This window comes from Dreissena polymorpha, chromosome 5 (genome assembly GCF_020536995.1).
Source record: "Dreissena polymorpha isolate Duluth1 chromosome 5, UMN_Dpol_1.0, whole genome shotgun sequence".
Taxonomy (NCBI): Eukaryota; Metazoa; Mollusca; class Bivalvia; order Myida; family Dreissenidae; genus Dreissena; species Dreissena polymorpha.
In genome coordinates this window covers 10847370-10859412 of record NC_068359.1, presented here as the reverse complement: position 1 = coordinate 10859412, position 12043 = coordinate 10847370, and the positions used below count along the sequence as shown (strand labels likewise).

At 35.6% G+C, this 12043-nt stretch overlaps 2 protein-coding genes across 2 annotated transcripts in view; both read left to right on the top strand.

Annotated features, from left to right (window-relative positions):
- The first annotated feature begins 32 nt into the window (after positions 1–32).
- LOC127832251 (uncharacterized) lies at positions 33–5508 on the top strand. Its single transcript, XM_052357579.1, has 4 exons — positions 33–132; positions 427–576; positions 4316–4501; positions 5029–5508. Exons 2-4 carry the CDS (start codon positions 432–434, stop codon positions 5292–5294), a joined length of 597 nt encoding a protein of 198 aa, XP_052213539.1. The 5' UTR covers positions 33–132; positions 427–431; the 3' UTR covers positions 5295–5508.
- Positions 5509–8416: 2908 nt separating this feature from the next.
- Positions 8417–12043, top strand: part of LOC127882155 (uncharacterized) — a 42159-nt gene continuing 38532 nt past the window's right edge. The window contains exon 1 of the mRNA XM_052430621.1: positions 8417–8696. The gene's annotated coding sequence lies outside the window, so the exon portion shown is untranslated. The remainder of the gene's footprint in view (positions 8697–12043) is intronic.

The following is a 12043-nucleotide window of genomic DNA, read 5'->3' as shown; positions in this document are numbered from 1 at the left end:
CTTTTGAAAGAGACCGAGCTTTTATTTGATCACTTTTTCACAACGCATGACGCATTTATAAAGCGATTATCGCGGATCACTTTTTATACAATATTTTGGTTACTTGGATCAAACTTCTCCAGACCATATAAGGTAATATACTAGTATTTTAGTTTCACTGATAACAATTTTCAAATAATAACTTACGAATCAAGCTAAAATAGTCGCGTCACAAAGTAGGGTTGTTTTGTTCTGATTAGGCATGTAAATCATGTTTATCAGTATCCACAAATAGAAGAGAAATACAGTTATTACTTGGAGAGAAACTTTTATATATTTAAGTCACGTGACAAATCGCATGTAAAATCAAAAAGCAAATTTAGCAATGCATGTCTTTTTCTTCAATAATTATTTGACAGCCTTTAAATACGATGTGGACATGTTTAGGTGATATGGGAAAGGGAACCGGAAGTGGTCAAGGGGCCGGCGATGGGGCCGGTGGCTACAAAGGGAAGTCGGAAAGGTTCTTTATTCCCGCAATGCCAATGCCCGCCGCGATCATATGCTGTATTCTGAACTTCCTGATCCCCGGCCTAGGTAAGGTTGCTTCAAGACCCACATACAAACCTTTCTGAGACTATTTACATAGCGTTGTATAATAAGAAAAATCGTTTAACCCATTTATGCCTAGCGTCTAGAAAAAATGCCTTGGCAAACAGCGGAGACCCATATGAGACGCCGCATGATGCGGCGTCTCATCAGGGTCTGCACTGTTTGCTGAAAGGAATTTCTTTAAGAAATATTCTAAATATAGAAATAAATATACTAATACCCCTAATTTCGGAAATAAATTGATCAAATTTAGAAGGATGGGAGAGTCCACTAGGCATAAATGGGTTAAATATAAATCCGTTCCAAGGCTGTGTCTGCAACTGTGTTTACTTTAATAGTGTTTTATTATGTTTTTCTTGATTGAACATTACAATCTGGCGATTACAAGAATGACTATCCTAATAAGGTTTCTTAAGTTTCATACATTTAAATTTAGAAATAAATAATCGATTTACACTTACTAAAACGTTCAAACACACTTGCATATATGTCAGGTATCAATATAAGCATGCCATTAACAAATCGTTCACTCAAATTAAACGCAAAGAACTATTGTAAACATAAAAAAGGAAAACTCAAAGTTTCACAATATTCTTTAAGACATAATCTCAAAATAATCAACTTTGACAATTCAGTTTGTCACTTCGCGAACTAACGACAATAATGACAATAGAAACCAAGAGGTTGTGCAAGATCGAGTTTAAGATCACAAAGTGATTTTGTAATTACGCATTAGCTATTTATCATCACTGTGAAGCAAGCGTTTAGTATATGTTGTTGAAAAAAAACACGTTTATCTATTTACCAGTTTTCCCAACAAAGTCTTATTTTGTTGTTAGGGTTAACGCTTCTTTTTTGTGTCGACTCTTCTTAACAAAAATGCACAAAAACTTGAACATTTACACATAAACAAATTACACAAAACAACGTTTTGCCCACCATACATTTTGGGTCGTGCCACAAACAGCATGAGACTATTGTTTTGTAACTTCTAATCCGATGTTGACTATTGTTTTGTAACTTCTAATCCGTTATTGACGATTGTTTTCTAACTTCTAATCCGATATTGACTTTTGTTTTGTAACTTTTACTCCAATATTGACTATTGTTTTGTAACTTCTAATCCGACATTAACGATTGTTTTTTTAACTTCTAATCCGACATTGACGATTGTATTGTAACTTATAATGCGACATTGATTATTGTTTTGTAACTAATAATCCGACATTGACGATTGTTTTGTAACTTAAAATCCGACATTGACTATTGTTTTGTAACTTCTAATCCGCTATTGACTAATGTTTTTTAAAATTCTTATCAAATATTGACTATTGTTTTGTAACTTCTAATCCGATATTGAATATTGTTTTGTAACTTCTAATCCGATGTTGACTATTGTTTTGTAACTTCTAGTCCGATATTGACGATTGTTTTGTAAATTCTAATCCGATATTGACTAGTGTTTTGTAACTTCTAATCTGACATTGACTTTTGTCTTGTAACTTCTAATCCGACAATGACGATTGTTTTGTAACACTTTTTCCGGCATTCACTAATAATTGTTACACCTTATCTGACATTGACAATTATTTTGTTACATCTAATCCGACATTGGCTATTGTTTGATTACTACTTATCCGACATTGACTATTGTTTTGTTACAACTAATCCGATATTGGCTATTGTTTTGTAACACCTTATCCGACATTGAATATTGTTTTGTTACAACAAATCCGATATTGGCTATTGTTTTGTAACACATAATCCGACATTGAATATTGTTATGTTACACCTTATTCGACATTGACTATTGTTTTGTTACACCTAATCCGGCATTGATTATTATTTTGTAACACCCTATTCGACATTGACTATTGTTTTGTTACACCTAATCCGACATTGATTTTGTGTTGCCTTTTATCCGACATTGATTATTATTTTGTAAAACCTTATCCTACATTGACTTTTTTGTTACACTTTATCCGACATTGATTAATATTTTGTAACACATTATCCGACATTGACTGTTGTTTTGTTAAACCTTATCCGACATTGACTAATTGTTTTATTTCACCTTATCCGACATTGACTTTTGTTTTGTTACACCTTATCCGACATTGGCTATTGTTTGATTACACCTTATCCGACATTAACTATTGTTTTATTACACCTTTTTCGGCATTGACTATTGTTTTATTACATCTTTTCCGACATTGACTATTTTTGTTACACCTTATCCGACATTACCTATTGTTTTGTTACATCTAATCCGACCTTGGCTATTGTTTCATTACTACTTATCCGACATTGACTATTGTTTTGTTACACCTAATCCGGCATTGATTATTATTTTGTAGCACCCTATTCGCCATTGACTTTTTTTACACCTAATCCGACATTGATTTTGTGTTGCCTCTTATCCGACATTTATTATTATTTTGTAAAACCTTACCCTACATTGACTCTTTTGTTTCACTTTATCCTTCATTGATTAATATTTTGTAACACATAATTCGACATTGACTGTTGTTTTGTTAAACCTTATCCGACATTGACTAATTGTTTTATTTCACCTTATCCGACATTGACTTTTGTTTTGTTACACTTATCCGACATTGGCTATTGTTTGATTACACCTTATCCGACATTAACTATTGTTTTGTTACACCTTTTTCGACATTTACTATTGTTTGATTACATCTTTACCGACATTGACTATTTTTTGTATTATTGTTTTGTTACAAATTATCCGATATTAACTATTGTTTTATTACACCTTATCCGACATTGACTATTGTTTTGTTAAACCTTATGCGACATAAACTATTGTTTTATTAAAACTTATTCGACATTAAATATTGTTTTATTACACCTTATCAGACATTGACTATTGTTTGTTACACCTTATCCGACATTGGCTATTGTTTTATTACACCTTATCCGAAATTAACTTTTTTATTACTTTTTATTACACTTTATCCGACATTGACTATTGTTTTATTACACCTTATCCTACATTGACTATTGTTTTGTTACACCCGACATTAATACTTGTTTTGTTACACCTAATTCGACATTGACTGTGGTTTTGTTAAGCCTAATCTGTCATTCAGTATTTTTTTATTACACCTTATCCGACATTGACATTCGAGTCCAGCTGAGAGTTACTCTTTTTTTCTTTTTTTATTGTATTCTTGTTATATTACTGGAGATTTTTAGGTCAAATGTTTAAATTTATCAATATAAAGCATTCAATGACACACTTCAATAGATGCCAAAATCTGTGAAAAGGCCCCTTTAATTAGACCTTATCTGAAATCGACTATTGTTTTGTTACACCTTATCCGACATTGACTATTGTTTAATTAGACCTTATCCGTAATTGACTATTGTTTTATTACACCTTATCCGACATTGACTATTGTTTTGTTACACATTATCCGATATACTATTGCTTTGTTACACCTAATCCGACATTAACTCATGTTATATTACACCTAATCCGGAATGAACTATTGTTTTGCTTTACAGGGATTATGTTGACAAGGTTTAACATGACTTAAATTACAATGAAATCGGTACAATCCGCAATCAAAAGTTAGTGACCGATTGCAAAAAAACGATCTAGTACAAAAAACAACACAATATTAAAGGTGCCTTTTTCCGCCTAGATAATTTTATCCATGCACAACACCAAATCCAAACTATTCTCCTTTGTTTCTAGGCACTATGTTATCAGGGTTCAGCAATTTCTGCTGTTCTCGCAACGAGGACTTGACTTGGGAGACCCGCACCACCAGCTGTTGTATTAACTTCGGCATCGGTCTCCTGCAATTGATCAGCTTCATCTTGCTGTTCCTTGGTTGGTTCTGGAGCTGCGTCTGGGGTGGCTTCTACATCGTTACCAGCTGTAAGTGAACTTCACCTTGGCGTTTTAGTTTCAGTTGTAGCTAGTCTTAAGCCAGGGGCGGCTTTTACCTCTTTATTATTTGTGAACGTGTCATGCTAATCGTGATGTTGTGTTGAGAGAAGTACTATAAGTAATAATAGTAGTTGAAAATGTAGAAGTAGTAGAAGTAGTAGTAGTAGTAGTAGTAGTAGTAGTAGTAGTAGTAGTAGTAGTAGTAGTAGTAGTAGTAGAAGTAGTAGTAGTAGTAGTAGTAGTAGTAGTAGTAGTAGCAGTAATAGTAGTAGTAGTAGTAGTAGTAGTAGTAGTAGTAGTAGTAGTAGTAGTAGTAGTAGTAGAAGTAGTAGTAGTAGTAGTAGTAGTAGTAGTAGTAGTAGTAGTAGTAGAAGTAGTAGTAGTAGTAGTAGTAGTAGTAGTAGTAGTAGTAGTAGTAGTAGTAGTAGTAGTAGTAGTAGTAGCAGCAGCAGCTAGAATTAAATATTTTGGTACTTCGACAAATTCATGGCATATTCTCATGATTTCAAAAATAGTGGAATACTACCACAACAACAGACCGGAAGAGACGGACCAACCACAAGAGAGGCATGTGACCCACCATCCTGCCGTCAGCCAGGTCGTCGTCATTCAGCCGGGCCCCAGTTTACCTCCAAGTTACGCTGACGTAATGGCCGGATCTGGGCACTATGCGCATGCGCAAACGAATTCCGTATATCCGGCAAGCATTTCCCACGTGACAGCATTTCCAGATCAGCCACCTCCTGCTTCAACGCCACCTGTGGAGATTGTTTCCACGTGATGCACGTGTTAGTTGATGCAATGACGACTAACCGTGTGATCAGTCATTTTCAGATGATATTCACTTTTCGGGAAAATAACATGAATTTAAATGATTTGCACAAAATTATTTGCAGTTAAATAAACGATTATGTCATCGACGCTCAAGTAATATTACTTCTGAGCTTTAATTCTACTTTGTAATTAATAAACGTTTAGATATATCGTTACGTTAATACGGTTGTACATAATACGTTAAGTGTTTGTTTCAATAATAAAACCTTAGCTTTTTTAAACATTCGCTTTTTGATATTGGCGAGGCCGTCATGAAGGCAGAATAAACCGGATTATCAGGAATAAAAAGCCAATAGAGAATCTTTGAAAGTCCATTCGTTTTTGAGTACAAACTCATTGAATCGAAACAACTAAAACTAATTCAGTGTTGCAAAACGATAAGTCTTTTTTAGCTCACCTGATTGCTCCGTCGTCCGTCGGTCCACATGTTTGTAAACACTCAAGAGGCCACATTTCTTGTCCGGTCTAAATGAAACTTGGTCAGAAGATTTGTCCCTATGATACCTCAATCGGTTTTGAAACTGGGTAATGCTGGGTCAAAATCTAGGTCACTAGGTCAAAAAAGAACAATGGATATGGTGTCCGCCTAGCGACCGGGAGGTCATGGGTTCGATCCCCACTGTGGGAGCGTTCTTTAGATCTCCCCCTTAGACACCAAGTACTGGTTCTATGCCCAGGAAACGGACCCGAGAGCGTTTATATAAGCCTCAGGCTTTCAATGCAATCGAGCTAAAATAAATAGGTAACTAAATAAAAAAGAACAACCTTGTAAACACTGTAGAAGTCACATTTCATGCCCAATCTTCATGCAACTTTGTCAAAATGTTTGTCTTAATGATATGTTGGTTGAGTTCAATAGTGGTTTCGGTCCGTTGAAAAACATGGCCGTCAGGGGAGCGGGTCAGTTTTCCTTAGTTGGCGATATAGAAACATTTTAGACACTCTAGAAGTCACAATTTTTGCCAAATCATCATGAAACTTGGTCAAAACATTGGTTTTATTAATATCTCGGACGAGTTTGAAAATGGTCTAGATCGATGAAAAAACATGGCCACCAAGGGGCGGAGCAGTTTTCTCTATATGTATATAGTAAAAATATGTGATTACTCTAGAAGTCACATTTTTGGTCCAATCTTCATGAAATTTGGTCAGAACATTTGTTTCCTAGATACGTGAGTTCAGTTCGAAAATGGTTCCGGTCCGTTGAAAAACATAGCTGCCAGGGGAACGAGGAAGTTTTCCTTATATTTATATAGTAAAAAAGTCTTGTGAAGAGTCAATAAGTCACATTTTCCCAATCATCATGAAACTTGGTCAAACATTGGTTTTATTGATATCTCGGACGAGTTTAAAAATGGTCCAGATCGGTGAAAAAACATGGCCGCCAGTGGGCGTGGTAGTTTTCTCTATATGTACATAGTGGAAACATGTGAACACTCTAGCAGTCACATTTTTGGCCCAATTTTCATGAAATTTGGTCAGAACATTTGTTTGCTAGATACAAAAGTTGAGTTCGAAAATGGTTCCGGTCCGTTGAAAAAATGGCTGCCAGGGGGTGGCGCATTTTCCTTATATTTTTATAGTAAAAAAGCTTGCGAACACTCTAGTTTAATCAAATTAATATACTACAGGTAATATGTTCAGTTATCTGTGTGTATTTGAATAAAGTTTAGCTCAAATCCAGCGTTTAAAAAATCAAATATACTTTTAAGAATCAGGGTCAAGAGGTTTATAAAACTAGATCAACAGGTCAAGTCTATGGGCTCAGGTGAGCACTGGTTAGGGCCATTATAGCCCTCTTGTGTATAAATTAGGTCCAATGAGTAAGCGTGTCATTTATGAAAGCTAAATAAATATGTTTTATTGTCAAGGTAAACCATTGAGTTCAGCGTTTTTGATGTTAAAATGGTATAACCTTACAGATTCTTTTCAATAAGTTTTTTGAGAAAACGAGAATGCTTCCCATTATTTAGAATTAAAATACACCGCTGGCATACTTACTGAACAAAACGAGAACACGGACTGATGGCACAATTGGAATGTTACATATTTTCAAATTTTGGCGGGTCCAACATTAAAATAGCTGGTGCAGATTCCAAAATTTATCATTCATTTGGCATTTTAAAAATATATCATTTAACTACGTATGCCTTGTATGTCGCGTATGTTAACTCTACTCATGGATTATGTTCATGCGTATAGGTCTATGATAAGAGAGTTGGGCAGTGTACAGCGTATGGAGTCTGGAACTTCATCACTCAAATAGCAATTTAAAATATGACTGACTCTGTTTAGAAGACATGTTTATCGTAATGCGTGTGTCTCAATATCAAAGCCGAAGACAAAGGTCAAGTGCGCTCTCATTATAATTAATAACAAATAGAACTGCATACTTGACATTTGGATTGGAACGTTGTCGACGTGCCTTTTGTCAGTTTTGCTAAAAACAAATATAGCCAACAATTAATCAATGACAATGGTTTGATTTAAAAATCAATCTTAATAAAAGTTGGTATGTTTTTGTCTCGCAGTTGGTCACGCGAATGTGGACTACATAAGTGTCGTGCACAATTTAAATTAAATGAAAGGAAGATTGAAAGAAAAAAAGCATGAATACAATATAAACAATTCAAATTTAGCAAATAGGAAAAAGAATGGGGTTTAATATACACACAAAAAGCGACACGTTAGTTATTTGATCGTATTAAGGCTATAGCTAAACTAAATAGCAGTAGTTAACAGCAAATGTGCACTTCTATAATATTTCATACGGATTCATGTTGAAATTCAATACAAGTTTCGATAATGAGAGCTCATGTGTTTTATAAGATATTGCGCATATTCTGATAAGCACGGTTCGTTCAAACCCATCTAACGGTGCGTACCAATAAAACATTTGTTTTAATTCGCAAATTTCGGATTGTACGGATAGATAGAACGATCAAGGAAGTAGTACAGTTGAGTGTTGCTGCGAGATATAAGAACGATTAAAATGCACTTTGATTTCATCAGATGTATGACGTATTTTGGTAATTGTTATTGATAGATTGACTTCCGCAAATAAGTATAATGTGCTGAATCAACAATTGCCGTAGAACGAAAGTAGGTCTATGCACGTAAATCCGGAATGGAAGCAATTCAAATAACGTCGTAGTGTTAAAATATATTACAAATGAAGACGTGATTCGCTGTTTCTCGTCTCAAACATCCTTAATTATGGTGACAAATATATAAAGAATTAACTCTTTTCCCTGACCATCAGTGTTTTAGCCGAGTGAACATGTAAGTGGACGTACCGGTATGCGAAAAGGACATTTTCATACGGAAGAATAACGCAATTAGTTAAGAGGTACTCATTTATGGTTGATGTTTAAAATTTATTGAATATTCATTTGTATAATAATAAACTTTTCATTTAAGCTAAAAATAGCAAATTTATTTCGCTTAACTATTTTTTTAGATTAATATATTTGACCTCGTTTGTTCAAAATGTTCTGAATGTAACATAATATATGTTGGCGGTAATCAAACAAATAATTATGTGTTTTCTCTTAGATCAACGGATCAAACAAATTTCGAAAAATTAACTAACAGTTATTTAAAAACCGAATGAAATAGAGTTTCCCCCGAAATCCGAGTAGTGTTTTTACTAATAATTCACACACCGTCTTAGTATGCTCCCCGACAGGCTGAGTACCGGTATATAGTCGCCGCTTTGTCCGTCCACCGAATTCTAATGTTGATGGAATTTAGTGTGAGCGAATTTTCCCGTTAATCTTTTCTGTCCTACTCGATATCCGTACTTCCTGCCAGGCTGTCCGTCGCACTTTTCGTTTCCGCTCGAGATCTCAGATACTGAAGACCCAAATTTGATGAAACCCGATATTAAGGAATACCGTTTGGGGCATTGTGGTTACACATTAAATCCAGAGTGCGAGAACGCGAGAGTACGATGACAACAGTGCGACAATACGATGGCGAAAATGCGAGAACGCGCGCGATGACGAAAATGCGAGAACGCGATAGTAAAATGACGACAATGCGACGGTGCGATGACGACAGTGCGACAATACGATGGCGACAGTGCGATAGTACGATGGCGACTTTGCGAGAGTACGATGACGAGAATGCGACAATACGATGACGACAGTGAGGCAATACGATGGCGAGAATGCGCCATCGCGTTCTCGCTATCGTATTGTCGCACTGTCGTCATCGTATTGTTGCATTCTCGTCATCGTACACTCGCGTTCTCGCATTCTTACCCTCTGGATTTTAATGTGTAACCACAATGACCCTAACGGTATTCCGTATGATATGCAGCATCTCCGTTGGGTGGAAATGCACAATCTGGTCGCGTCGTTCCGGTCGAATGATTTATCAGGAAGTTATTGTCATTTCATACTTTATATTTCATTTTTCGTTACCGGGCGAGATCTCAGACACAAATGATCCGAATGTGATGACACTTGATATGCAGCATCCCTAAAGGGGACATCACCATCTTTGTCATGTCGTTCCGGTTCAATGTTTTTCGGCGAGTAACTGCCCTTTGATTATCAAGGAGTCACTTTTCGTTTCTGCGCGAGATCTCTTATGATTTGGATATGATGAAAATAAATATATAGCATCCATATGAAGTTGACATGTCTTTCTTTCGTAGGTCTTTCCGGTCAAATGATTTTTCGTTAGTTATCGCTCTTTCATTATAAAAAATATCCTTAATATTTTTTGTTTCCGCGCGATATTTCTGTTTTTAATGATCCAACATTGGTAAAAAAAGTTTCTTTGCACTTTCCATTAAGGATGGACATGCGCATATTGTCAAGTCGTTCCGTTCTACTGATTTTTCAGGGAGTTATCGACCTTTAAATAATAAACCCTTTCTGAGTTTGATCTTGGAGACTAATCATTCGATACTTCATATGTACTATCCCAATTGGGTGGACAAGCGTAAATTTGAGGTTGTTCCGCTCCAACATAAATCGTCACGCAGTAATTTACCTTTTATTAATAATTTGATATTACGTATACGTACATAACCTACCATATTGTTTGGAGTAAGTAAGATGAAATATATAACATTGTGTTTTTCGCCTTATCGGTAGATATCGGTGTGTATTTTATTTACATCGCAACAGCAAAACTACGCACAACATCGCGATAATTTCGTTAAATACCCGTGTAGCAATCCGCATGTTTATATCACAATATCGCAATAATCCAACGTATCTCAACGTATATCTTGGGCAGATGATTATGCAGCTTTGGAATTCTGGAAATCCGTGCCTGGTTTACCTATATGAATGTTAAGCAATAGTTACGTGCAGTGCAATTAAACTGACGCTCGATTGGTCATTGTCGGCTCGGGTACTTCTTAAATGTACCCTGGAGTTTCGATAATCTTGAGGCCATTTCACATTAAATTGACATAAATATGCACATAATTAATTTGAAAAAAAGGCCGAAAACGACAAATTTAGCGTTAGAATTCCCGGGTACGTTTAGCATATTTTCCGCATCCGGGGTACATTAAAGTATACTTCAGAGTACCCGGAGTACATTTAAGTAGTACCCGAGCCGTCAATGACCAATCGAGCTAATCTGACCCATTACGTTGCCTGAAAATATTCAGTAAAGGCTTATTTCAGGTTTTTAAGTGAATACGTTCCACGGTTTATAACCAGAAACGACAAACCTGATTAAACAGATATCTAATTTATTCAACAATAACTTGAATAAGTTTGACACTCTAAACGCAAAATGATTAGTGTGATAACAACATCTTTAACACTTTGGGTAACTCAGATCTAAATAAGTAAATAAATACATGTGCATGTCTGCCTTCAAGGGCATGTTCACTAATGAATCCTTGAAATATGATAAACTTGAAGACTGTAGTAACGGATTGCATTGACAAAGGTTACATTCTGTTGTAGTCTAGCCGGTGTTAGTAATATAACGTAAGGCGTATGTGGCTACATGTTTATTCATTCATACCCAAGCTATAAGTGTGCAACAAACTATTAAGCATATTCATATAAACACAAGATTAACAGTAGAGATAACTCTTATGGGATCTAGTATGTAGTGTAACGCAGTAATGTCCCTTTAACATATTTCTTGACAATATGTAACATCTCCCTTCTTTTCAAATAAATGTTTTCCTGGGAAAATGTTTAATCTGTATGTGAATGGTGATCGTATTACAAATCGTGTGTCCCGGTATAACAAATGTTTCACATTAACGTTAATTGGTAAAGCGCTGATTACAAATCTCACACACTGCTGGCGAATGTTTGCATCCTGATAACACTGCTCAAGTTCTCTCGAAAATGACATAGATTGTGGCGCTGTTCTAGCCTCATCTTAACATTGTTGATAAATCTAATTAACACTGTAGAAATATATAGAGAATACTAGGTTAGCGTTGAATACAGAGAAGTTTATGTTGCGAGGCTTAGAACGCCGGAAGCGCGAGCCTTGGCGAGCGCTTTCGGTGTTCGAGCCGAGCAACATAAACTTCTCTGTATTCAACGCTAATCCTAGTATTCTATTTATCCCATTTGATTTTTTCAACGTGACATATAACATATATAGATCTAATAACCTTAACATAAATTTTAATTCAGTCATAAAAGCGCTTAAAATCTAACAAATGTAACCATGCGTAGTGATATACATGTATTTGTTCTG

Bases quoted from the DNA above. Each gene is read 5' to 3' on its own strand.
- LOC127832251 (XM_052357579.1), top strand. From the start codon at position 432: ATGGGAAAGGGAACCGGAAGTGGTCAAGGGGCCGGCGATGGGGCCGGT. The intron at 577-4,315 runs GTAAGGTTGCTT...CTTTGTTTCTAG, and splicing joins CTTCCTGATCCCCGGCCTAG to GCACTATGTTATCAGGGTTC. The intron at 4,502-5,028 runs GTAAGTGAACTT...TTTCAAAAATAG, and splicing joins CTTCTACATCGTTACCAGCT to TGGAATACTACCACAACAAC.